The sequence below is a fragment of the Lethenteron reissneri genome, chromosome 14 (assembly GCF_015708825.2).
Source record: "Lethenteron reissneri isolate LAM-NWPU_2019-01 chromosome 14, ASM1570882v1, whole genome shotgun sequence".
NCBI classification, from domain to species: domain Eukaryota; kingdom Metazoa; phylum Chordata; class Hyperoartia; order Petromyzontiformes; family Petromyzontidae; genus Lethenteron; species Lethenteron reissneri.
Genome location: NC_083792.1, coordinates 2,081,062 through 2,104,783, shown reverse-complemented (window position 1 = coordinate 2,104,783; position 23,722 = coordinate 2,081,062). Strand labels below are relative to the sequence as shown.

At 49.7% G+C, this 23,722-nt stretch overlaps 1 protein-coding gene across 5 annotated transcripts; it reads left to right on the top strand.

The window, feature by feature from the left end:
- The first annotated feature begins 1,873 nt into the window (after positions 1-1,873).
- Positions 1,874-23,274, top strand: EI24 (EI24 autophagy associated transmembrane protein). Of its 5 annotated transcripts, none has more exons than XM_061551239.1 (11): positions 1,895-2,243; positions 5,611-5,696; positions 6,537-6,652; positions 7,110-7,170; positions 9,248-9,329; positions 10,108-10,235; positions 10,395-10,517; positions 11,211-11,322; positions 12,708-12,819; positions 15,518-15,592; positions 18,845-23,274. In XM_061551239.1, the coding sequence occupies exons 2-11, from the start codon at positions 5,655-5,657 to the stop codon at positions 18,948-18,950; spliced, it is 957 nt and encodes a 318-aa protein (XP_061407223.1). In that variant the 5' UTR covers positions 1,895-2,243; positions 5,611-5,654; the 3' UTR covers positions 18,951-23,274. The 5 variants fall into 5 exon arrangements, with proteins under 5 accessions (XP_061407226.1, XP_061407223.1, XP_061407222.1 ...); XM_061551238.1 differs by having other exon boundaries at positions 1,900-2,620; XM_061551241.1 differs by lacking the exon at positions 1,895-2,243 and adding an exon at positions 3,901-3,928.
- Positions 23,275-23,722: the final 448 nt, after the last annotated feature.

Here is a 23,722-nt window from a genome sequence, read left to right as displayed (position 1 = left end):
CCATGTGGCAGGGGCTGGTGGCGGTGAGGTTCTATTGTGTGAAGTCCTAGTTGGAATTACCGACGAAACGTCCTACTCCAATTACCCACTATAATAATCACCCAGAAATGTCTGTCCGTCCCGCGCGTGATGTCACTCCACATGAGGCTCAACCCCCCACATGACGTCACTCCAGATGAAGCCCACCCCCCTTATTAATATTCATGAGTGGGTGTATTTTTACACTAATGCAGAGGAAGGTCGAGCTGAATTAAATAATTTATCATGCAAAGTCGCTTCAAATATGACGATGTTTCATTGCATCTACGCAGCACAGTGCTACATGCGTGCGTGACGTCACTGCAAACAAAAGAGCACCCCCCCCCCCTTTCATTAATATTCATGCCCGCGTGGAAATTTACACTAACGCACAAGAAGGCCGCGCACTCCACATTCCGCACCCCTCCACAATAACCATGAGGGGGTGACGTCACTCAACATGCCGCACCCCTCGACAATAACCATGAGGGATTCAACCACGTCAGGAGATCATCAGCAGGCCGATGCTGCACCACGTCTCCTTCATGAGTTGCTTTTTATGGGATTTTTGCACACGGCATTGATATACGGTGCTTTTTCTCGAAGACTTTGCTGTTTTTTCCTGGATTTTTCTGGTTGCGCTTAGTCACTTGAAGAGGTTTCTTGTTCATGTTTTTGTTTGTTGCGGTTGCACCCGAGTCAAGAGCCGAATGGCTCACAGGGCTTTACCTAATAAATTAAACTGAAACTGAACTGAGGGGGTTACGTCACTCCACATGCCGCACCCCTCCCCAATAACCATTAGTGGGTGACGTCACTCCACATGAGGCAACAACCCCCTCATTAATAATCATGAGCTCAACAATTTTTCTAACAAATATTTCACATTTACTGCAATATCCACCCATCCTTGGACGGGCAAACAAGCTCGTTGTAAATGCTGTGGGTTTTACTCTCCAACACAGCGGTGCGCTCTACTGGTGTAGCGTGTGTTAACTTCGGCGCACACTTGGACTTGTAGGCAACGCGTGTATTTAACACAACGGGTAACTCTAACAGGATAACGGCACAGGGTGGTAACCACCACTGCTAACTAATCTGACACTCGGAGAGACAATTCTCGAGTCGGACCAGGGCAGCTAACTGGCTGCCTGGTCCACGCGTGAAGACCGGAGGCCGAGGATGGAGGATGGCGACTTCACTGCCAGAGTTGAACGCCGCGAACCCTCTCGGGACCCGCTTATAACTGCCCTGGCCACGCCCCCCTTCCAGAACCCTCGTGGGGACTCTGGGTCACGTGGTCCTCTCACCCCCGAATGGGGGCCCCCCTGCCCGGTCACGTGCCCTCCCGGGCCCACCTGGGAGGGCACGTGACCTCCCTTATAGTACCACCCCTCACACGAGTGACAAATGTGACGTCACATCAAAATGCGCAACTTTAAATATAGATAACACTTTCTACTTAATTAAACTTTTTGATGTTTTCTTGTACATTAGAGTGCAGCGCCACATTAAATACGCACTACAATGACAATAGTTTAAAGCGATTTGAAGCATGTTTTATTTGGGGGGGGGGGGGGGAGCAGAGCTTTGTGACGTCATATTTGAGGGGGGGGGGGTCTGACTTTTTGTAACGCCGTGTGACGAGGGGGGGTCAAAAATCGCGTGACGTCATTTATGGACGGCCCCTAAAACTCTGTCCGGCCACGTGGCTCGGCGTTAGGAGCGAACGGCTCACGCGAGCAACGTTCCGAGTTCATATTCCTGTTCGGTGGGGCTGGCTCGGCCCATCATCCCTCCGGGGTCGATAAAGCGAGCGCCACTAATCATCAGTAGGCATAGAATATTGAGGCTGCGGTTCCAAGCCACGTGTTTGCTGTGCACAGGGGAAGGGAACAACAGGTGTTCTATTGTAAGACTCGCGCCCGCCACAGGAACGTGGAGTTTCGTATACCGCATCTGGATTTATTGCGACGATTCAATCCGTGGTGGAACAAATTGTCGATTTCCAAATGTCAATTTGATACGGAAGCCGATGCGGTGGCAATGCCACGAGTCGGTGCAACTTTGACGCGCTCCCTAAGCCCGTCCCTTGTGGGCTGAGACGGCGAACATCGCCGCGGTCCCCGATTGTGGAATCTGCAACGAGCCGCGGAGAGAGACAAGTCCAGTGGCGAGCGCGAGAGGGACACGGGGAGAGAGACACGGGGAGAGATCGTGAGATAGTGAGTGAGTGAGATAGTGAGTGAGTGTGAGATAGTGAGTGAGTGTGAGATAGTGAGTGAGTGTGAGATAGTGAGTGAGTGTGAGATAGTGAGTGAGTGTGAATGAGTGAGCGTGAGTGATAGTGAGTGAGTGTGAATTAGTGAGCGTGAATGATAGTGAGTGAGTGTGAGTGAGATAGTGAGTGTGAATGAGTGAGTGTGAGTGAGATAGTGAGTGAGTGTGAATTAGTGAGTGATAGTGAGAGTGCTTGGGAGCGCCTTCGTCCTGCTGCCGATGTCCGTGGTGCCGTGAGGCGACGCGGAAGCTTCCTCCAACCCCGTGCTGAGAGCAGCGGACAGACGGCTCCACGGAGTGGTGGTGGTGAGGCAGTGGTGAGGTGAGGAGCCTCACATGGAGTGGTGGTGAGGTGGTGGTGAGGTGGTGAGGTTGTGGTGGTGGTGAGGTGGTAGTGGTGAGGTGGTGGTGGTGAGATGGTGGTGAGGTGAGGAGCCTCACACGCAGTGGTGGTGAGGTTGTGGTGGTGGTGAGGTGGTGGTGGTGAGGTGGTGGTGAAGTGGTGGTGGTGAGGTGGTAGTGGTGAGGTGGTGGTGGTGAGGTGGTGGTGAGGTGGTGGTGGTGAGGTGGGGGTGGTGAGGTTGTGGTGGTGGTGAGGTGGTGGTGGTGAGGTGGTGGTGGTGAGGTGGTGGTGAGGTGGTGGTGGTGAGGTGGTGAGGTTGTGGTGGTGGTGAGGTGGTGGTGGTGAGGTGGTGGTGAAGTGGTGGTGGTGAGGTGGTGGTGGTGAGGTGGTGGTGGTGAGGTGGTGGTGGTGAGGTGGTGGTGGTGAGGTGGTGGTGGTGAGGTTGTGGTGGTGGTGAGGTGGTGGTGGTGAGGTGGTGGTGGTGAGGTGGTGGTGGTGAGGTGGTGAGGTGGTGGTGGTGAGGTGTGGTGGTGGTGGTGAGGTGATGGTGGTGAGGTGTGGTGGTGGTGAGGTTGTGGTGGTGGTGGTGAGGTGATGGTGGTGAGGTTGTGGTGGTGGTGGTGAGGTGGTGGTGGTGAGGTTGTGGTGGTGGTGGTGAGGTGATGGTGGTGAGGTGGTGGTGGTGAGGTGGTGGTGGTGAGGTGGTGGTGGTGGTGAGGTGATGGTGGTGAGGTGGTGGTGGTGAGGTGGTGGTGGTGGTGAGGTGATGGTGGTGAGGTGGTGGTGGTGAGGTGGTGGAGGTGGCGGTGGTGAGGTGAGGACCCTCACAACAACAAAGGGAGATATTCAGGCTAGACTTGAACAGGTTTCAGGCACTTCTATAAACTATATTTATTTGCCAGGTAAGGGCCCGCTGAGTTAGGTCGCTGTTTTTCACAAGCGACTTGGCTTGTCACAAACCACAGCTCAAAGCAAGTGGCTTGTCGCGTGGGAACTTCAGTCGGCAGTCAAATACTCTAAACGCGTGATTCTTACTGTGGAGGGAAACACACGGGGGGAGAGAGACACGCAAACTCCAAATAATCAGCAGGCGGTAGGCCGCCTTGGGATCAAACCCACACACTTCTGAGACAATTAACATCTCGCCACCGTGGCCCCGACTTAAGCAGCACGGATGGCTGCGTGGGGTGTGAGTTGCAGAGCTTTGGAGCAGCAAAGATTGACTGGTGGTGGGTGAGGAGGGCTTCATTCGCCAAACCGGAGGGTTGAGTCGGCGATGAGTCCACGGTAGGATTCTCCACGACGGTGCATCCTTGAAACCGATTCGGGGATGGGAGATGGGATTGTCAGCCAACGGCGCCGTCTCGTTTCGCAGGCGTAGAAAATTGGTGGTCGGCATTGAACCTGGAGGCGATGTTTGCCCCGAGGGAGGAGACGTATTGAGATGAGCAGGGGGGGGGGGGGCTGAGGATGGAGCCTCAGGGCACACCCATCAACTTGGGAGTCTCCTGTATGGACACGGAGGCAGCGGTGTCCGAGGTGAGAGGGGGGAGAGAAGGGTGGTGGTGGGGACATCGAGGTGCATGGCTATGGAGAAGTGAGAGGAGGATGGACGGGGATGGCCTTTGGTGTTAGAAGCGGCACAAAGATCTGCTGATGGCACTTGCCTGCAACAACCTATGAGGCCAATATGGGGCATCTGCGTCAGTGACTCGTGTTTGTAATACAAGTGTGTATCCAATCCATTTATGCGGATATACAGGTGTCTGTGTTTGTACTGTACAGTAGCCAATCGTGATAATTGGAGTTACGTGGGAAAGACGGCAAACATCTTCCAACATGTTTAGCCCCACCCAGGGTGTTGGGTCAGAAGAAGATGAGACTACGTGAGAGACGTCATGGAAATACGACGTGCTGAAAAGAAGCCGTGCAGCTGTGTGAATCTCTAAAGTAAGCAGGACCCTTGGTGCATTTTGGAAACTTCGGTTCGCCACCTAATGCGAATCGCCGTGTCTCTACGTGTGGTCTAATAATGTGAGCAAATTCCTGGGCATGTAAAGAAAGCACTTGACCCAAAATGTTTGTCGAATAACACCTTCTGTTCGTTTGTAGACGCACACAGGTCACACTTGCTTTGACAATTTCAATGGAAACACGAAAAGTAGGTCCGATAATGACATTGAGGTTGTGTGGGAAAGAGTGAATTGAGTTTACATTTTTACCGACAGTAGCCAGGTAACTTGGCCAATCCTGCCGATCATTGTCCAAGTTTTTACTCTCCTTCTCATTGGTACTTAATGATGCCTCGCCTTCCACAAATGAACCACAATACCTTGCTGATCTCGTCTGCTGCCCACAACAGTGCAACAATGTAAGACAAACCTTCGAGCCCGATGGAAACCTCTTTTCCCATGGTCTTCACCCATCCAAGTACGATCCAGACTCAACCCCGCTGAGTTTGTGAGATCTAATGAGATTAATCATAATAGAGGTTTTTTTGGGTTCGGTCGCGTGAATATAAATGTGTCATTAAACCCGCTACCACAACCAATTAGTAAGGCTTGTCACGTTAACAAAACATGGCAATTCGCCATTCATGCCATTTATATTTACGCGATCTAACCGGGAAAACTCTATTATGGTTAATATTGGTTGGTGCATTCCGCCTCATTTGACCAGGAGCTGATTTGATATTGTGCGGAAGATGTAAGTTTCCAAATGCCCTTTCGGTGCCGGTGCATTGCAGAGGTTTGCGCAACAGAAGAACTCACGCGAATTACGTCTCTTTTTTACATATCCCGTTGCCACGCATTTCATTGCATGTAAATTATATCAGATGAACCTCTGCGAGGCACACGCGTTACGTCGGTGGCAGTGAGCGCTTATCGTGGCCGAGTGCACTGCCCCTCGCTTGTCCGCCTTGTTTCGTCACTCTCTCTCTCCGTGTTCTCTGTGCGCGCACTCATTAGCTGCGGGCTGCCGTGCGATCTTCGGGCATCGCTGCAGTGCTCCCATGGCCGACACGGCGAAGTGTGCCGTGCTCAACGTGCTGAAGGTGGGACAGCGCAGCGCACCCTCCACGCGGTTGTCGTGGCCCCAGGGTTTGCGGGGTGACATTGATGATGATGAAGATGATGACGTGATACAATGCCGATAAATAAACCTGAGTCTGAAAAAAGAAGAATAGGTTTTACCCCTTCTGGCAGTATGATGTTCAAACACCAAATAGAAACCTTTTGCAAGGAATCATGTCAACAAACCTGAGTGTGTATGTTGTGTGTTGAGCTTTTTTTGCGCCGTACGCAGCTATCCACGATAATTGGAGGTGCGGAACCAATATTCATAATAAAGGTTTTTGGGTGAGATCGCGTAAATATAAATGTGTCGTTAAGCCCGCCACCACCCGACACAGCCAGTGAGGTTTGTCACGTAAACAAAACGTGCCAATTAATGATTGGCTAACAGCGGTGACGTCACCTTTCTCTATTTAAGACCGGAAGCAGGTGGATTGCTTCACTATTCTGGCAAATTGCCCGATGATGCTGGTTGATGTAATTACCAGCAAAACGTCTTACTACTCAAATTGTAAATACTGTGGACTTACTCTCCAATACACCGGTGGGCTGAAGCAGTAACTAATTGTCACGTTGTGTTTACATGACAAACCTCAGTGGCTGTGTCGGGTGGTGGAGGGTTACGACACATTTATACTTCCGCGATCCAACCCAAAAACCTTCGTTATGAATGTCTAGTGATGATGCGATTGAGATGCCCCACACCACAGCTTACCTGCTCTGGTTGAGATGCCGCACCTGATATATTCACCCGACGAGGGCAACGATGCAAACGTGATGGTCGCACCCTCACGTCCTGCGGTGTGGCGTCGCGTGAGCAGGGCGTACGGGACTCCATCTGGGGCATGAGCGCTGTCCTGCGTCTGGACAAGCGCGTGGAGCGGGAGCGCGAGAAGCAACGCGAGAGGAGACGCAAGGGCCCCGACTGGAAGGAAGAGTGAGCGATCCCACACGCGCCACGCTGAACTAAAACTTTTTATTCTAGCAGGGAAGGCCCACTGAGCTATGTAGCTCTTTTTCAGAAGCGACCCGGCTACAAATGATAGCTCAACTAAGTGGCTTATCGTGTGGAAATGTATAGCAGCCAAGTGCTCTAAACGTATGTTGATTGAAGGGAAAATCCGGAGGACCCGGAGAATAATCCACGTTAATTCTAGATTTCATGAACTGTTGCGCAGAACAAAAAATGTAGCGCGGAACGCCAAGGACCCAATTCTTGTGTGGCTGAATGTTCCTTTTCATATAGTGGTTGGAAAACATCACCATCGTCCACTTAACCAACCAAATTGGTGTTTTTTCAGCAAGCTATTGGTTAGGCCCTAAATGTTTATGTAGGTGCAGCGTCGCCTTCATACTAACACGCCCCTAATAACGTCCTTACTCTTTCTTTTTAGTGAGCCAAAGATCGTGATACGTATTCTGCAGTGCTGCGCATGGAACGGAGGCATCTTCTGGGTGAGTGCGTTGATTTAACTCGCGTGGGGGGAAATCTCGTTTGAGTGCTTTAAAAATATTTATTTTTTGCCTTTTCCTCCCCAATCTTCTCCCAATTGTGCACCATGGGCCACAGAATCCGTTCGCGACCGAGCGGTGCAACTGCTTCATGTTGGAGAAGGGCCCGCTGAAGCGGATATCATAGAGCTACCTTTGGGGTCCCTTCAAGTGATTCTTGGTCCACACAGCAGGGGGCAGCGCTTGACCGTCCGCCCGACAGACGTATTATTTCTTGTCTGATATAATTTTCACGCAGTGAAACGCTTGGCATCAGGATGAAAAAAACTGACGTAATCGCATGAAGGAGTTCTTTTGCGTCAACCTCCGCAATGCATGGGCACCTTAAGGGCGTTTTGGAAACTTACATTTGCCGCATAATATAAAATCAGCTCCTGACCAAATCAGGTGAAATGCACCCAATCTCGTTAGATCTCACAAGCTAAGCGAATTTGAGTCTGGATCGTGCTTGGATGGGTGAATTCCATGGACAAAGAGGTTCCCATAGGCCTCGAAGGTTTTGTCTTCTATTGCACTGTTGTGGGCAACAGACGGCAGTTGGGCAAGCAGCCATTGTTTTACTTTACTTCTAAACTCCCACGTCTATGCTGCCCGCATTAGGTACGGTCAACTTTTTTCTTTAGAACTGCTTTTTGTGTTTAGTTTGTTGTCCTTCCCCTGTACCTCCAATTATCACGGTTGGCTACGTACGGTGCAACAGAAGTTCTACATACAGAGTAACGTTCGTCACATCACAGTCAAACAGATCATTCTCAGAGCTGGAATTTCGCCAATTTTTTTTTTAATTGTTGTTGTTGTGCAGTAATCGGTGGCCAGGCTAAGACGATCGACTCACTTCGCTTGAGAACCCAGTTTAATCAGAGGCAGCTACAAAGCCGTGATGTAAACCCAGGATCTCAATGCTCTGACCTCTGATTAGCGCAGTTGACTACGTACGGTGCGAAAGAAGTTCAACGTGTGTACTAATACCGCACAGCCCAGCACGTGGGGAGTGTCACCGCACGTGATGATATCCGTGTGATCCACCAACCCCGCCTCCGGGGTGCAGCCCAGCAAGGCAGCAGATCTCGTCCGAAAAATTGTCCCAGTGGTTTTAGTATTTTTTGTTGTAATTGTTTACCACAATTCAGAGGTCACTGGTTGGATCTCCGGGCACGGCAGTTGGGGGCCGTCCATAAATGACGTCACGCACCTGGGGGGGGGGGGGTGTCAGACATTTGTGACGATGTGTGACGAGAGGGGGGGTGGTTTGAGAAATGTGACGTCACGTCAAAATGCGCAACTTTAAATAAATATAGAATTATTATAACAACACTAATTGTTATAACAACACTCCTACATCATCAGAGTGCAGCGCCACATTAAATACGCACTACAATGATTATAGTTTACAGCGATTTGAAGCATGTTTTATTTTCAAAATGGAAATATGGTTTTGGGGTGGGGGGGGCAGAGTTTTGTGACGTCATATTGGAGGGGGGGTCTGACTTTTTGTGACGAGGGGGGGGGGTCAAAAATCGGCCAAAATCGCGTGACGTCATTTATGAACAGCCCCTTGAAACAACGGTGCAAGTTTTTTTTTGCATTCCCCCCCCCACCCCGACCCGGCCTCTGTCCGCCCAGCAGTATTAATAACATCACAGTTGGTCAATCGGCAGGTCGCGTGTGGTGGGGGTAAAGTTTTGGGTTCTCCCACCTCCTCCAGGGTGTCTGGCGAGCGTGGAAGAGTAGACCAAAGTACTCACGAGAGGATGCTCTCTGGAGCTGCCTCGAGCGGGGGCCCTACCGCCAGCGGTGGCGTGAGTCAGCGATTGCAGGGCTGCGCTTTTGCCGTTTACCTTTAACGTGGCAACGGTGCTTCACGTAGTTTTGTCAACACAGATTAGCCCGGTTGGCTACGTACGGAATGACAGCCACCGTCATCTACTCCAGACACTTTGAAAGTCCAGTGTCGGGCCGGAGCTGTTAAAAGATCCCAATTTATTAATTTGTGAAATGTATTATTTTTTTCTCTTTGCAGCTCTCAATCCAGCTGTTTTACAGCATCTTCATCCCCGCGCTGCAAGCGCTCACGGCGCTGGTGTTCTCGCGGTTCATTCAGGGTGAGCGCGCCGTGTGAACGGCACCGCCGCGGTCGCTCCCTCGCGAGCCCAGAACGTCCCCCTGCCAACACTCTTGCCCGCGAGCTGCGCTACGCGTCACACCGCGTCGGGGTTCGGCCCCGGAAGGGTGACGTGCGTGGCGGAACTGCTTCTGAATTCCCTCCCAACGGGCCTCTTGGCCACGTAGATTAAACGTTATTTTGTCAATCCACGACTGGATGGAGGCTTTACACGAACCTTTACGGTGGTGCATGGGTGTTGTTTTACTGTACTTCACGTTTTGTCAGTGCGGGTTGGTAAAGGGTCGGTGTCGATGTTACTCGCCACGGATGTCAGCCGTAGCTGGCAATCAAACTCAGGTTGCTGTACATCAGTGATGAACAGCTTCATAGCTCGTCGGATTTCTCCAGGATAAAATAAAGGTTCTGATTCAGTGCAGTGCCCCAACCACTGCACCGCCGCTCCATTGCACGCGCACGAGATCGCACACAACGTGTACACTCCTGCTCGGAGCATTCGCCACGTTGACGATCCACATCATTGAGCCGTCACAGCTTGACCGACTACGTCACGTAAACGGACGAACCACACGGTCGTTGGCGACTCGGCTGAGGGCCATCGACCCGCTATGCTGCAGAAATGTGGTTCAATCGCGGGGTGGTCGATGCCCGGTTTTAACGTTCGTGGGTGGCGCTGCGGCTGCGCCGGTGAGCGCGGACGGGATAAACGAACGTGACGCGTGGACGCCGCCGTGCGTCTGCTGCGGTGGGCGAGGCAGGAGGGGCGGAGAGCCTGCACCTCGGGGTGTGGCGCTGGCTCGAATTCATCCTCTCCTCCATCTTCGGAGCGCTCTGGGTCCTGCCGCTCTTCCTGCTCAGCAAGATCGTCAACGCCATCTGGTTCCAGGCGGGTGCCACACCCAGAGACACCGCGCCGGCGCCCGGGGGAGGGAGCGGGCGAGGGAAGAGAGTTCTGCTCTCATTGAAAGAGGGAGAGCGCTGGCTCGCTCGCTCGCCGTTAAACGACGCTGCCGCTGACCCCCTCCGGCGCTCTTTGTCTGCGCAGGACATCGCTGACCTGGCCCACTTGGGCTCGCGGGGAGGGAAGTCTCACTCCTTCCCAAGCCTCAGCAAGTTCGTCGCGGATCTGCTATTCAGCTTGTTGCTGCAGGCACTCTTCCTCATACAGGTGAACTAGACCGTGACGAATAGCCTCACACTGCCAAAGGCGTTTACCCCAAATCTCTGATATATACACTGAACTTTGGGCATTTACGCTGAATGTTGCACATTTACACTGATTTGGAATTTACACTTAATCTTTGGCATTTTCCCCTGAATGTTGGGCAGCAACCCTGAGCCATGGCGCTCTTCAGAAGAAACCTGGCCGCAAATGATTGCTCAACAAAGTGGCTCATCACGTGGAAATTTATAGCAGCCAAACACTCTAAACGCGTGATATTGATTCTAAACGTGGCGGGCGAAGATTCTAAGCGTGGCGGGCGAAACAGCCCAAGCTGTTCTAGGCAGCTGCCTTGTTTATCTCTGCACACTACGGACCATTTATGATTGCACGCTTGCACCCCTGCGTTCATTTCACGGCCAACACCAGTGACGATTATAATCTGAACCTGTCTTGGGCCTCCCCTATGTCGACTTAGCCTCAAATGAGTACCTGGTGCAGTGTGTAATCATCGCCACTGGGGAGAGAAAGAAGACCGGGCGTGGTGCTGGCCACCCACCTACCCACCCCCATATGTACCGTGTCAGCCTTCATAGGTGCTCGCTAACAGCACTTGCCCCAAAAGTCTATTAAGGCTATACGGGGGATCTTTTTCTTGTCTTTGCCTTGTGTGTGTGTGTGCATGCGTACCTTGCGCAGGGCCTCAGTGTAAGCTGGATTCCCATCCCAGGCGTGGGACAGATCGTGGGGACTGTGCACATGTCTCTGCTCTACTCGCTGTACTGCTTCGAGTACAAGTGGTTTAACATGGGTACGCACGCGTCGCGTCCGTCGTGTGTCAGCCGTCCGCCGTGTGGCTGTCCCATAGAAAGTCATCTCCAGAGCGGGGTTCTCCGCCTGGTGGCCTGCGGACCACGTCTGGCACATGAAGGCTAAACTAAAACAAGTGCATGGAGCGAGAGCGCGAGAATCAGCGCGAGAGGAGATGCAAGGCTCCCAACTGGACGGAGGAGTGAGCGATCCCACACGCGCCATGCTAAACTTAACTAAAACTGCTCCTAACAACCAGTGGTGGTGCTCTGTAGAAGCTGACCCATGTGCCATAGGAATGAGGAGTTTCCTCAACTGGTTCAGGGCTGCAAACTATTAAACTAAACAACGTTTTTATTTCAGTAGGTAAGGGCCCACTGAGCTATGTAGCTCTTTTTCAGAAGCGACCTGCCCATCACAAATGACAGCTCAACGAATTTGCTTATCATCACGTGGACATTTACAGCAGCAGCCAAATACTCTTAAGTGCGTGACGTTGATTCTAAATGTGGAGGGAAAAACCGAAGGACCCGGAGAAAAATCCACGCAACCACGGGGTGAGGGAGACATGCGAACTCCAAATATACAGGCGTCGTCAGGGTTGGGATCAAACCCACGACCTGCATACCAGGCGAGGTAGTTAACATCTCGTCACAACATCTCTTGGAGTGGCCTACTGGACCATGGCCTGCCGAGAAAGAGAGAGAGAGATGAGTTAGATGAACACTGAATGAGAGCTAGAAGTGTGCTGTGAGAAGGGGCCATTGCCGCGATCTGTGAATTATATTTGTTTTTAAAGGCAGGGTTGTTGACGATTGTCTTGAGTTTTAGGAATCAAAATATTTATACTGGAGGAATCCAATGAGCTATAAAGCTCTTTTCCCCAGATGTCCAGTAAGGGAACAGGGTAAGAACGTTAGAATATTAAACAATACAAATACGTGATAGTAGTGCAAAGTTCAAGAAAGGTAAACAAATCACCCAAACACATTAATGAAACTAAAACATCCCCATCCTACCAGGCAAAGCCCACTGAGCTACTAACTTCTTTAACAGAAGCGACCTGGCCACAACTGATAGCTCAACAAAGTGATCCATCATGAGGACATTTACAGCACTAAAATCATCTAAATTAGTGGCTTCGTGATGTAAGTCGGCATCAACCCCCTGAGCCCCACCCAGCCACTTCCAGTGGCTCTCAGCCGGGGGTATGCGGACCCCCGGGGGTACGCGAGGTGGTTTATAAACGTGTGAAATTAATCATACACGAGAGTCATTGCTGAATAATCAAGTATAAAACTGCCAAAATAACCACGCTCCTCCCCTTCGTCCCCGTTCTGGTGCCGCGTGCGTCTCTCCCCTACGGCTCCGTCGCGCCGTCGCCAGGAGTGGGCGTGCACCAGCGAGTGGCGCTGGTCGAGGGGAACTGGCCCTACCACCTCGGCTTCGGCCTCCCACTCGCCGTCCTCACCTCCCTGCCACAGTCCTACCTCATCAGGTACGAGGTCCCCTGCTCTGCCGTCTCCCGCCAAAGGCTCGACTTAATGAGACCGCTTCTCTAAAATCTTGATTAGAAGCTTTCGTGACTGCAGGAATCCATACTCTTTGGTTCTTTCGGTAAAGTCACGTAGGTAGAAAATTAAATAAATCACGACGTTTCGGGCGCAACACAAGCGTCCGTCATCAGGTGGGACGCGTATGTTGTGCTCGAAACGTGATTTATTTTATTGTATACCTACGTGACTTTACCGAAAGAACCAAAGAGACCGCTTCTCTAAACTCAAACTAAACTTTTTATTTTAACAAGGTAAGGCCCCACTGAGCTGTGCAGTTTATTTTCAGAAGCGACCTGCCCATCACAAGCGATAGCTCAATGAAGTGGCTATCACGTTTGTTGCAATAAACCGGGTACACGTGTTACTTTCTCAACCTATAAATGAAGGCAGCTGCCACTTTGGTGTAAGGGTGAGCAGCACTTTGGGACTTACAATGCAAAAATCCCGGTGGGGCACTCGAAACAAAGCGTCAAGTTCATGAACTCCTCTCCACCTCTGCGAAGCCATCAGTGTAAACTATAAACTATTTGTATTTTACCAGGTAAGGCCCACTGAGCTATATAGATATTTTTCAGAAGTGACCTGGCTATCAAAAATGATAGAATTTTGTACAGATAGTCCCCGAGTTACGATGGTCCGACTTACGATGTTACGATGGCGATACGACGAAATTGTAAAATATTTTAAATTTCGCGCGACAGGCAAATGCAGCAGCGTACGAGGTACGATGCTGTACGTTGGGACGCTGCCGGGATGTACTGTACGCATCTCCCGCCTTTCTATTAAATTGCAGTTCATATAGGTAGGCTAAGAATTGATCTTGTTTTTTTGCTTTACATTTTACTGTGCAATACAGTATTGTAATTAATAAATACATACAGTATATAGTTTATACAGTACGGTACTGTAAATTGCTCTGTTTTGATAAATTATCACCATTCTTTAAGACTCCTGGGTAGGCGAGGCCATCTTCGACTTACGATATTTTTGACTTACGATGGGGTCGTCGTAACGCATCTAAATCGTAAGTAGAAGACTGCCTGTATTGGTTTTCTGCTTTGTTGACTTCCAGTATGAATACAGATTCACTTGAAGGTTCTTCAACTTCGTTTCACTCGACATAAGCTGGCCATGAGTCTTTTCATCTCTTCAACTGTACAATCTGTCACGCCTATGGTGCACCTGCTGGCAGTTAAACAATATCTAATTGCCTGATTATATAACCGCGGTACCATCCCGTTTCCCCAAACGAATTGTCATGTTTTGTTTTACGTGACAAACCTTACTGGCTGCGTTGGGTGGTGGCGGGTTTGACGACACATTTACGCGATCTAACCCAAAAAAACTCTAATGGATACTATCGGTGGCGAAAGCCTGACGCTATTATTACCATGGTTTTTTATATACCGGGCGAGATATTGTGGCGTCGCCACGTTTCCACAACCATTCTCACCGCTGCACGCGCTGTTGGGGGGCGCGCTGGGAGAAGGGGGGCTGACAAGGATGGTCGCGGAGTGACAACGAGAGAAGTTGGGTTACCACCTCGGACGCACAAGACAACTGGGACATCTCTTCGGATGAACGATAACTCGCAGTGCAGTGGAGCGCCTGTTAATGAAAAAATCGCTTTAAGACAGGCCTCCACAGAGCCCAATGTGTTCACTTACCGACCATTTCCCTGTTAACGACGGGCTGTTGTAGGTGCAGTAAATATGATTAAATGCATTGATTAACCATGTTTATTTGAATATGTGTTTATAATGTTGTTAGTATATTTTATGTATTAATATCCATTAGAATATTATATATAAATTACTTTTTTTGGAATAATAGAAATAAAACATAATAAATTAAAATAATATTTTATTATGTTTTATTTTTATTATTTTATTACTTCCCTTCTACGTGACTTTACCGAAAGAACCAAGAAGATGAATCCCTGCAGTCACGAAAGCTTTAAATCGAAATTTACTTTTTTTGGGGTGAAGAGTAACTTTTGAAGCGATTGGAATGAATTAAGCCTTTAACGTGTATTTCCTATACTCGCTTAACGACCAAATCACTTACCGACCGGTTTCGCGGAACCAATTACCGTCGTTAAGAGGGGTTCTACTGTACTGGAAGAATGGAAATCTACATGGGGGGAACGATGTTGTCTTGAGTTGAGTACCATTATGCAACCGACAAAAATCGGGAATTTTAACGTCCCGGAGAAGAGCGTAGAGTTTTTGCGGGACGGCAGCTGCCTCAGCAAGAGATCCTGCGAAAAAACCAGGACGAGGTGGCAACCATCGGCAGATGGGGAGTTGGGAGTCTTCAGCTCGGACTTGGGAGAGCACGAGTGAAACTTGCGGGTGACCACGAGAAGCGAATTAATACGCGGCTCACATCAGCAGCGAGTGATATCTCACCCAGTTCTGGTCATCCCCTAGGTCGACTCTGCCTGAAAATGATTACCCGGCGCGGGCGTATTTACATCAGCACTGGAGAGACAAATGTGGCCCGGACATTATTCCTGGCCACATCACCTCCACGCACACCGTGCCGGCCTTAATGGCTGCACGCTTACACCACTTGCTCCAACACTGTGTGAAAGGTTGCGTGGGGGGGGGGTCTCTTTGTCTTTGTGCGTGCGTGCAGTGGGTGTGTGTTTTCAATCCTCTTTCCACTTTTCATCATCAGCGGCAATGAAGCAAAGCCACCGCAGCAGCCCTTGTGAGTATGCGCAGCCCCTCGCACGCACGTACGTATTTAAATGGGCGCACGCGCCGCTCCCATTTCCATGGTGTGCCCGCCTTCACCAACCCAAACTTATCAGAGCGATGAAGTACGGTCGATAAGCCCCCCGTGCGACTCGTTACGGCGTGCGGAGACCCCCGCATTCAGCAGTGGATTGACAAGACGAGGGCTGTGTACGTTCATCAGTATTGGCGGAGCTGCAACGATTCGCTGCCCAGGCAGGTGGTGGCGTGCGTCCGAATCATGGTCGCGATTTGAGTAAAGAGTCGATTATTATTTGTTTACGTTGCGCGTGAACGCACCGGTCAATCGGAGCTGCGTGGGTCAAGTTCGTCCGTGGCACTCGACACGCGTGAATCTCCTCCCTTGCGGCTTAAGCCTCGAGGAGATGTTGACAATTCGGGCACTTGCCTGACGATGCTGGTTGTAACCACCAGCGAAACGTCCGTTACCAAGTTGTTGAATGCCTGTCCAGATCGCTGTCCCACACAACGGTGTGCTAAAAACACGGACACGATTATTCATGTGACAGCTTTATTTATTCGGCTGTGTCGGGCGGTGGAGGGGTGTACGACACAACTTTGGCAGTTTACTTGCGTGGCAATCTGACCAAAAATCGATTATGAATTAAGAATTTATATGAATCGATGAATCGTGACAATACGAACTTGTCTTAAGGAGATGCGTGTTGTGTTCAGGTTTGGTGACAACTGATCACAGAAGTGGTGCTGCTCTTATCTGTGGAAACAAGCCGCTAAGTGGATATATAGCTGAGAAATGTGCAGAAATATAACTTACTGCTGTGTATATAAAGTGAGCATTAAATGTTGACGAAACAATGTTTGCAGTCATGGCAAACAATGTTCGTCATAGAACTTGCAGTTGTATGGATGTATTTTGAACTTCTTCTACACTGTACGTAGCCAACCGTGCTCATCGGAGGAGAACTGGAGTTTGCAGCAGCGTTGATTACTTGACGATCGTAGAACTGGACACAGAAGACAATTAGCATGGTTGGCTACTTACGGTGCGGAAGTAGTTCAACATAGTACTGCCCATGGACTCTCCGCCTCCAATCACTGCACCTGAATGAATTAAATGATGCCGTCACCCTGCTGCTACTCTATTTAAGACCGGGAGCAAGAGGAGAGCCTCACCATTCTGGCAAATTGCCTGATGAAGCTGGATGTAATTACCAGCGAAACGTCGTACTCAAATTGTAAATTATGTTGATTCACTCTTCAACACACCGGTGGGCTAAAGTAGTGAATTATTGGTCCTTTGAAAACGTGACACATTTTTTACTGTTTGGCCGTGTCGTGTGGTGGAGGGTTATGACACATCTATAAATAACGCGATCTAACCCAAAAAAACCTTTATTATGAATAATATTGGTCGCGAAAGCCTGCTACGTGTTAAACTGACTCAACACTGCACCTCCGATGAGCACGCTTGGACAGAGAATCGGCGGTGACGCAGCCCAGCCGTGTGGCGTGTTCGCCGCTTTGCTGCGGAGGTTCACGGTTCAGATCGAGCAGCTGCCCTGTGGTTATGCCTGCGGTTTGTAATAACCGTGAAAATAACACGTGCGGTCTGCTCTCATGTATGTTCTATGTATGCTGAACTTCTTTCGCACAGTGTTGTAGACAATCCGTGCTCATCGGAGGTGCAGTGTTGAGTCTATGGGCAGTGTTGAGTATTTGGGCAATGTGAGTCTCTGGAGAGGTTGTATGTTGAACTTCTTTAGCACCGTACCTAGCCAAGCGTGTTCTTCGGAGGTGCTTCACGGTGAACGGTAAAAGATGCCGGTGACGCCATTCACCAGAGTTGGCTGTCGCGGTCCAACATTGGAAAACTTTACGACCGCAAATTTCTCGTTTGAAATTATGCACAAGCGGTCACTGACCGGCCTACTTCGAAAAACTTGGCAGGACCCTGCTGAAAACCAGTCATGAGACTCGGTGAGGCTTTCACGGGTGAACGAGCGCAACAATAACACTATGTAACACCATCTTTGTTCCTGGGTACTAGGTGTTATTTTTTTATTGCTTATGTCTAAAAAGTATCGAACATGGCTATTATTCCCCACAAACTTTACTTTTGTGACCAGGACTTTGTGAACAAAAGACACAAATGCACACGTTTTCTCATTGAAAAGAGGTAAATTTCAAAATATCACTGACCTGATCATTGTTTTTTTACCCTTTTATCTGGCAACAAAACTGACACCTTTTTTACAAGGAGTCATGTTTGCATAGATCACAATACCTGCAGTCATAATGTTTTTTGTTTGCATTAGGACTGCAGGTATTGTGGTCTATGCAAACATGACTCCTTGTAAAAAAAGGTGTCAGTTTTGTTGCCAGATAAAAGGGTAAAAAACAATTATCATATTTTTTACTGGCAAATGAGGTTCCAATGGTATCACTGACCTGTTCACAAAAGCAACATTTGTGGGGAATAATAGCCATTTTCTGTACTTTTGAGGCATAAGCAATTAGGAAATAACACTTACTACCCAGGAACCAAAAAATATATAATAATTTAAAAAAATAATACATCAAACTCCACACTTCAATAGCAGCAGGGGGGGGAGGGAATGACAGTGATGATGATTCTCTTAGTCTCTCTGATCCTACCCAACCCAGCAGGTTAACGCTCGTCAATTAATTATCATAGCTAGGTGGGTGGTGGCTATGCACGTGGCAGCCTGCAATACAGAGCTGTGGGGACAGCACCAAGGGTTGGTGGTTCACACAAACCCGTGGGCATCTAGGAGGCGCTATACTCCTGGCTCGCCAGGAGATGGCGGCCCGCAAATTGATTAATCGCCATCCATTTCCATTTGTACGGGGATTGAGCGTTGCCCCGTCGCACAGCGTTAATTGGCTGAAAGCATCTTAACAAAAAAAAAACAATGCAGGACCCTCTTCAAAAAGAGTCTTAATGACCCACTGTGGTTTTACTTGCACAAAATAAGTAATTATAATCATCGATGCCAGTCGTATGTTGTGTAATAACCGCGTAATCTGCATGCAGTGAGAGTAACAACATTGGTGAAATGCATCACTTGATGTTGCCTTCATATGCGTGTGTGTGGCTTTGTGTGCGTGTGTGTCTTTGTGCGTGTGTGCCTGTGTGTGTGCGTGTGTGCCTGTGTGTGTGCGTGTGTGTGTCTTTGTGCGTGTGTGTGCCTGTATGTGCGTGTGTGTGCGCATGCTTTGGCAGTGAGTTCCCATTAAGGCTGTTCTCCATGGCCGTCTCGCTGAGCAACCAGTTGTTCCACACGACGTTACATCCCCGCAACCAGCCGGTGCAGCAGGGAGCGCGCTAGAGGCATCGCGCTGAACGCACCGCACTGAAGGGATAGCACGCAACGCCATGCAGCCTGGGCTGGGGGCGTCTGCAGACACGTCGACACACAGGGTTACGCACAGAGCGGGTTATGTACAAATACACATGGACACACAGAGGGTTACACACAGCCCAGGATACATACAGTAACATATAGACACACACAGGGTTACATACAGACCAGGATATGTACAGATACATATACACACAGGGTTCCACATGGGTTGGGAGACACACACCAGCACACACAAGCTGGTATGTGTACGCATATGCACAGGCTGATATATGTACCAGTACACACAAGTTGGTATTTGTACAGCACGCAGGCTGGGTATACGTACAGACTCCAGAAAAGTAACGATTCGTGCTCGGCAATTCAATGAGCTGTCAGGATTCTGGGTCATGAGTCGATTCAAGAATCGGTGCTTGCTCGTGTGGTTCATGTTGTCTCGTATGTTGTGTCCCGTTTGTTCCCTTCGGATGAAGTGACGTTCGCATGTGATTTATTTAAATTTACAGAAAGTGTAAATAATCGATCCTTTAGGCACACCTCCTTGATGCGTGTGTTGTGAGCGTAATTAGGCACTTCACGAGGCATTGATTAAAATGTATTCTTGCACGCAACGGTGCATACGTTTGTTGAACTTCTTTCGCACCGCACGTAGCCAACCGTGCCCATTGGAGGTGCGGGGGAAGGACAACAAACTAAACATGAAAAGCACTTGGAAAGAATTTAGTTTTCAATTCAGGTACACACAATTCATCATGCGTGTAAGAATGTATGCATTATGCTGTATGCTAATTACATGCAAATTATCTGTCGTGGAGCCAAATAAAACTACAACTGAGACAATGATACAAATGGGGCGGTAAAAACAAAACAAACAAACATCGTCATCCTTGACTCGAACCGTCACCGCACGTGTGATAACTTTGGAATTACAGTACCCTAATTTACAGTACCCTAATTTACAGTACCCTAATAGGGTCAGTGGTCAAATGCCCCAAGTGTAAGATCCAATTTTAATCAACAAATTATTACCCGTGTGATAAACACACGTACACACATACATACGCACACAGCGCGGGAGGGTTGTGCTACCCCCCCCACCCCCCTTCTGGATTGCTGTGTCCCATCTTAAGCGCACACTGCCACTGGCAAACATTCGAACAAACCAATATCCCACACGTCCGTGAAGCACAGTGCATGGAGCTCCGAGCTGGATTAGAGGCAGGTCCTCGCCAGCCCAGTTTTAGCCCGCTTGAGCTCAACGCCAGTCCAGTGCAGCGCCAAGCGAAGACGCAACCCAAAGGATGAGCAGCTTTAGCCTTGTGAGTGCGAATCTCGGGCTCTGAGTCCCGGGCTGTCCGACGCGAGTTTTAAGATTTCTGAACGAGAACGAAATCGCTTGTAAATCGCTTGCTGATGCTCCATCGTGGGGGGTGGGGGGTGAGGAGGGGAGTGAAATCGTAGTGGCATCACTCGCGTCTGTATTGTACTGCCGAGTAGTAATTTTTGCCTCCCCCCCCCCCCATGTACATGTTGCTTCAAACAAGTGTCCAGACAGCCCGAGAAAGCGCAGCCTCAGCTGCGAGATGAGACACGCTTTAATTTGAGGGTAATTTACACTTCGGCGAGATTGGTTGCTGATGCAATTCCCTCTTGTTACGCCTGGAAGCCTGTTAAACGCGTTAAGCGCCGTGTGTGTTTTGGGTTGTGTCTGGCCTACGGAAATTTAAACTTGTCGTAAAGTCCATATCTTACGTAGTTTTTTTCATGCGGTTTTATTCTTAGAATTTTGAGACGTGTAAATGGCGTGCCATTTAAAAATCTGACGAGCTTTTTACGGGGCTCCGGTAATTATTAACGCGCGACTCGGAATCAGAAATCACGCGTTCAGTTCCCAGCCGAGGGTCGATAAACTTTGTAACACTTTGTGGAAAGTCAGCAGTGATTGGCCTCATGCAGGGGTCGGCAACCTGCATCTCCGGAGCCGCATGCGGTGGCTCTGTATAGGACTGCTTCGTGACTCCCGACACTATAATTGAAAAAAAAACTTGTATTACGAATTTTTTAAAAACCCTGCTAATTATTTTCCATAAACGGCGAATGTCTAAAAGCCCAACGGTGATGTGTAATGCGGCATTACGAATAATTGCACGTGTGCTGTTCTCAAAATAGCGATAACATATACATATGGCTTGACGATATTCATTAAGCACCGTTGAGTAGTCAACGAAGTATTTAGTTTTCTATCGAGTTCGAAGAAAATTACTTGCTCTTGTTATTTTTCGTTGCCAACCCCTGGCCTAAGGGAGAAACGGACCCACCATGGGAATGCGGACACCCACCATACTGCCTCCAGTATTCTAAAGGAAGTAGGGACACAAAAAACACCGACGCAGTTGTCAGCTTGTGCCGCGTGTTGTTCAACACGATGTCCGACGTTTCCGATCCGCGTGTCGGGAGCTTGCTCAGCGACTCGCTTTAACTCCTGAAACGTCGAACACAAAGTCCATTGGAGGGCTCTGCAGCGCAACCATGAACCCCGACACAGCGGCACAACCCAACGGCTCGTGCAGATATACTTAGCTCGGCTGTGTGTCCGGGCTGTCTAACATGATTATGAAGCTTTGGTCAGTAGCTGAAGACTTTAAAAGCATGACCTGGTGCTCTACCGTAGTGCAGCAGTGACACAACCTTGTTGATGAGTTCACCAGAGGCACGACAGCGATTCATTAAGCCTCAGCTGAAGCAGCCGTGTGGCCTTCAAACTTGCATGTCGATCTTTGCGTTGCTGTATGAGATTGGGGGATGTGATGGCGTCACAAGTGATTCGTGTCGGACAGTCGCCGGGGACACACAGCCCAAGTGACCGCACGCGGGGGCCATCACGGTGCGCCTCTTCCAGCTGTCCCATGCAAGCTTCAAACCTGCCTGTGACAGTCTGGGACACGCAGCCCTGGTGTGGAGCTTCAAGAGTATTTTTTCTTCTGTGTGTATGTTTAAAATACTTGACATATGTCCACTTATATCAGGGTGGGGAACCCTTGACCTGTGGGCCAAATACGGATCCATGCCCCTAAGGCGCACGGCCACGTTAGGCCTCCCACTTAGAAACGGCTTGCAAGCAATATGTTTCACTGCAAGCATCCTGGCTGCACTTATCAGGTACTGGAAGGGGGGGGGGACTCTTTTCAACTGAGCGCTCCGACACTTGGGCTTCTTCGAAGGACAGAAGTCACTAAAGTGTGTGCATTAATGTGTGTGCCCCCCTTAAAGGTGCACCTGGCCTGGCACAGGCGCCGTGGCGACATCACCGTCAATTAGTGGCGAATGGCGGGTATCGGTATTGGCCCACAAAAGGTATTTGAAACTTCCATTCCGGCCCTCGGTAAGGAAAAGGTTTCCCACCCTGGTTAATATTAGAGATTGTGCTGGCCAAAGGTGGCTCTGGCTCTGGACTGGCCTGTCAACTCCTGGACAAAGCGACGAGACTGATTCTGCTCAGCCTCCCATGCTGGCAGTCATGCCAGCACGGGACACTGATGATGCCCATACATTGCACGAAGCCAATCGAGAACACGACACATTGCCCATCGCGCGCTGTGGCCGCCACGCACGAATTGCATTCGCAAGGATTCCCCGACACAAATCTACGTCATCGCTCTAGGGTTAGTAAATGAGTACCTTGTGGGAAGCCAGTGGTGGTGTGATGTAGAAACTGACCCATGCGCCATAGGAATGTGGAGTTTCCACCACTGGCTCAGGGCTGCAACCATTTTATTTTACTAGGTAAGGCCCACTGACCTATGTAGCTCTTTTTGCAGAAGCAACCTGGCCACAAATGATAGTTGAACGACGTGGCTTATCACGTGGACATTTATAGCAGCCAAATACTCTAAAACGCATGTTTCTAAATGTGGAGGGAAAACCGGAAGACCCGGAGAAAAATCCACGTAACTACGGAGAAAACACGCAAACTCCAAATATACAGCAGCAGCAGCAGGCGTCAGGGCTGGGATGGAACCCACAACCTCCTGTACACCAGGCGAGGTAGTTAACATCTCGCCACCAGAGATGAGCACCGTGCCAGGCCGGATTGCGGTGGGAGAAAACGTTTACAATCTCTAATTTGCCACGAAAAAACCCATCATCCCTGGAGGTGCACATTGAGGTGGTCACGTCTTTATTTTGGGCGCACGTGCACAAATGTCTGCGAAAGTGGAAGCTTTCACGCCATGGCGAGCCCGGAATACTGTTGTTCGTTGTTATTACATGTTAATAAAGAATTTCAAACTAACGTAAACGTGTGTGCTCCAGTTGCCCGGTCGCGTGTATTTGCGCAGTGTACGGAACAAGCGAGTTTACCCTGCGTCTGTGTGAATGTGCAGTGGTGGAGCGGTTCGCGCTACGCTGCACTACGAACACGGCGACCCGAGTTCGATTCCCGCCCACGGCCAACACCAGTGACGATTATCTGAACAGGTTTTGGGCCTCCCCTAGGTCGACTCAGCCTCAAATGAGTACCTGATGCGGCGTGTAAAACATAGCCACTGGGGAGACAAAGGCAACAGGGCATGGTGCTGGCCACCCACCCCCTCGTTAACAGCACTTGCCCCAACAGTCTGTTCAGGCTACACGGGAGGGTCTTTACCTTTGGTACGGCAGTGGTGCAGAGAATGCAAAGAGGCACGGATAGGATGCGTGTGTATTGCCTGTGGCTCCACCAACAATATTCGAATTTCTCT

Excerpts from the sequence above, each read along its gene's own strand:
- EI24 (XM_061551239.1), top strand. The coding sequence starts at position 5,655 with ATGGCCGACACGGCGAAGTGTGCCGTGCTCAACGTGCTGAAG. Across the intron at positions 6,653-7,109 it reads GGCCCCGACTGGAAGGAAGA|TGAGCCAAAGATCGTGATAC; the intron begins GTGAGCGATCCC and ends CTTTCTTTTTAG. Across the intron at positions 7,171-9,247 it reads GGAACGGAGGCATCTTCTGG|CTCTCAATCCAGCTGTTTTA; the intron begins GTGAGTGCGTTG and ends TTCTCTTTGCAG.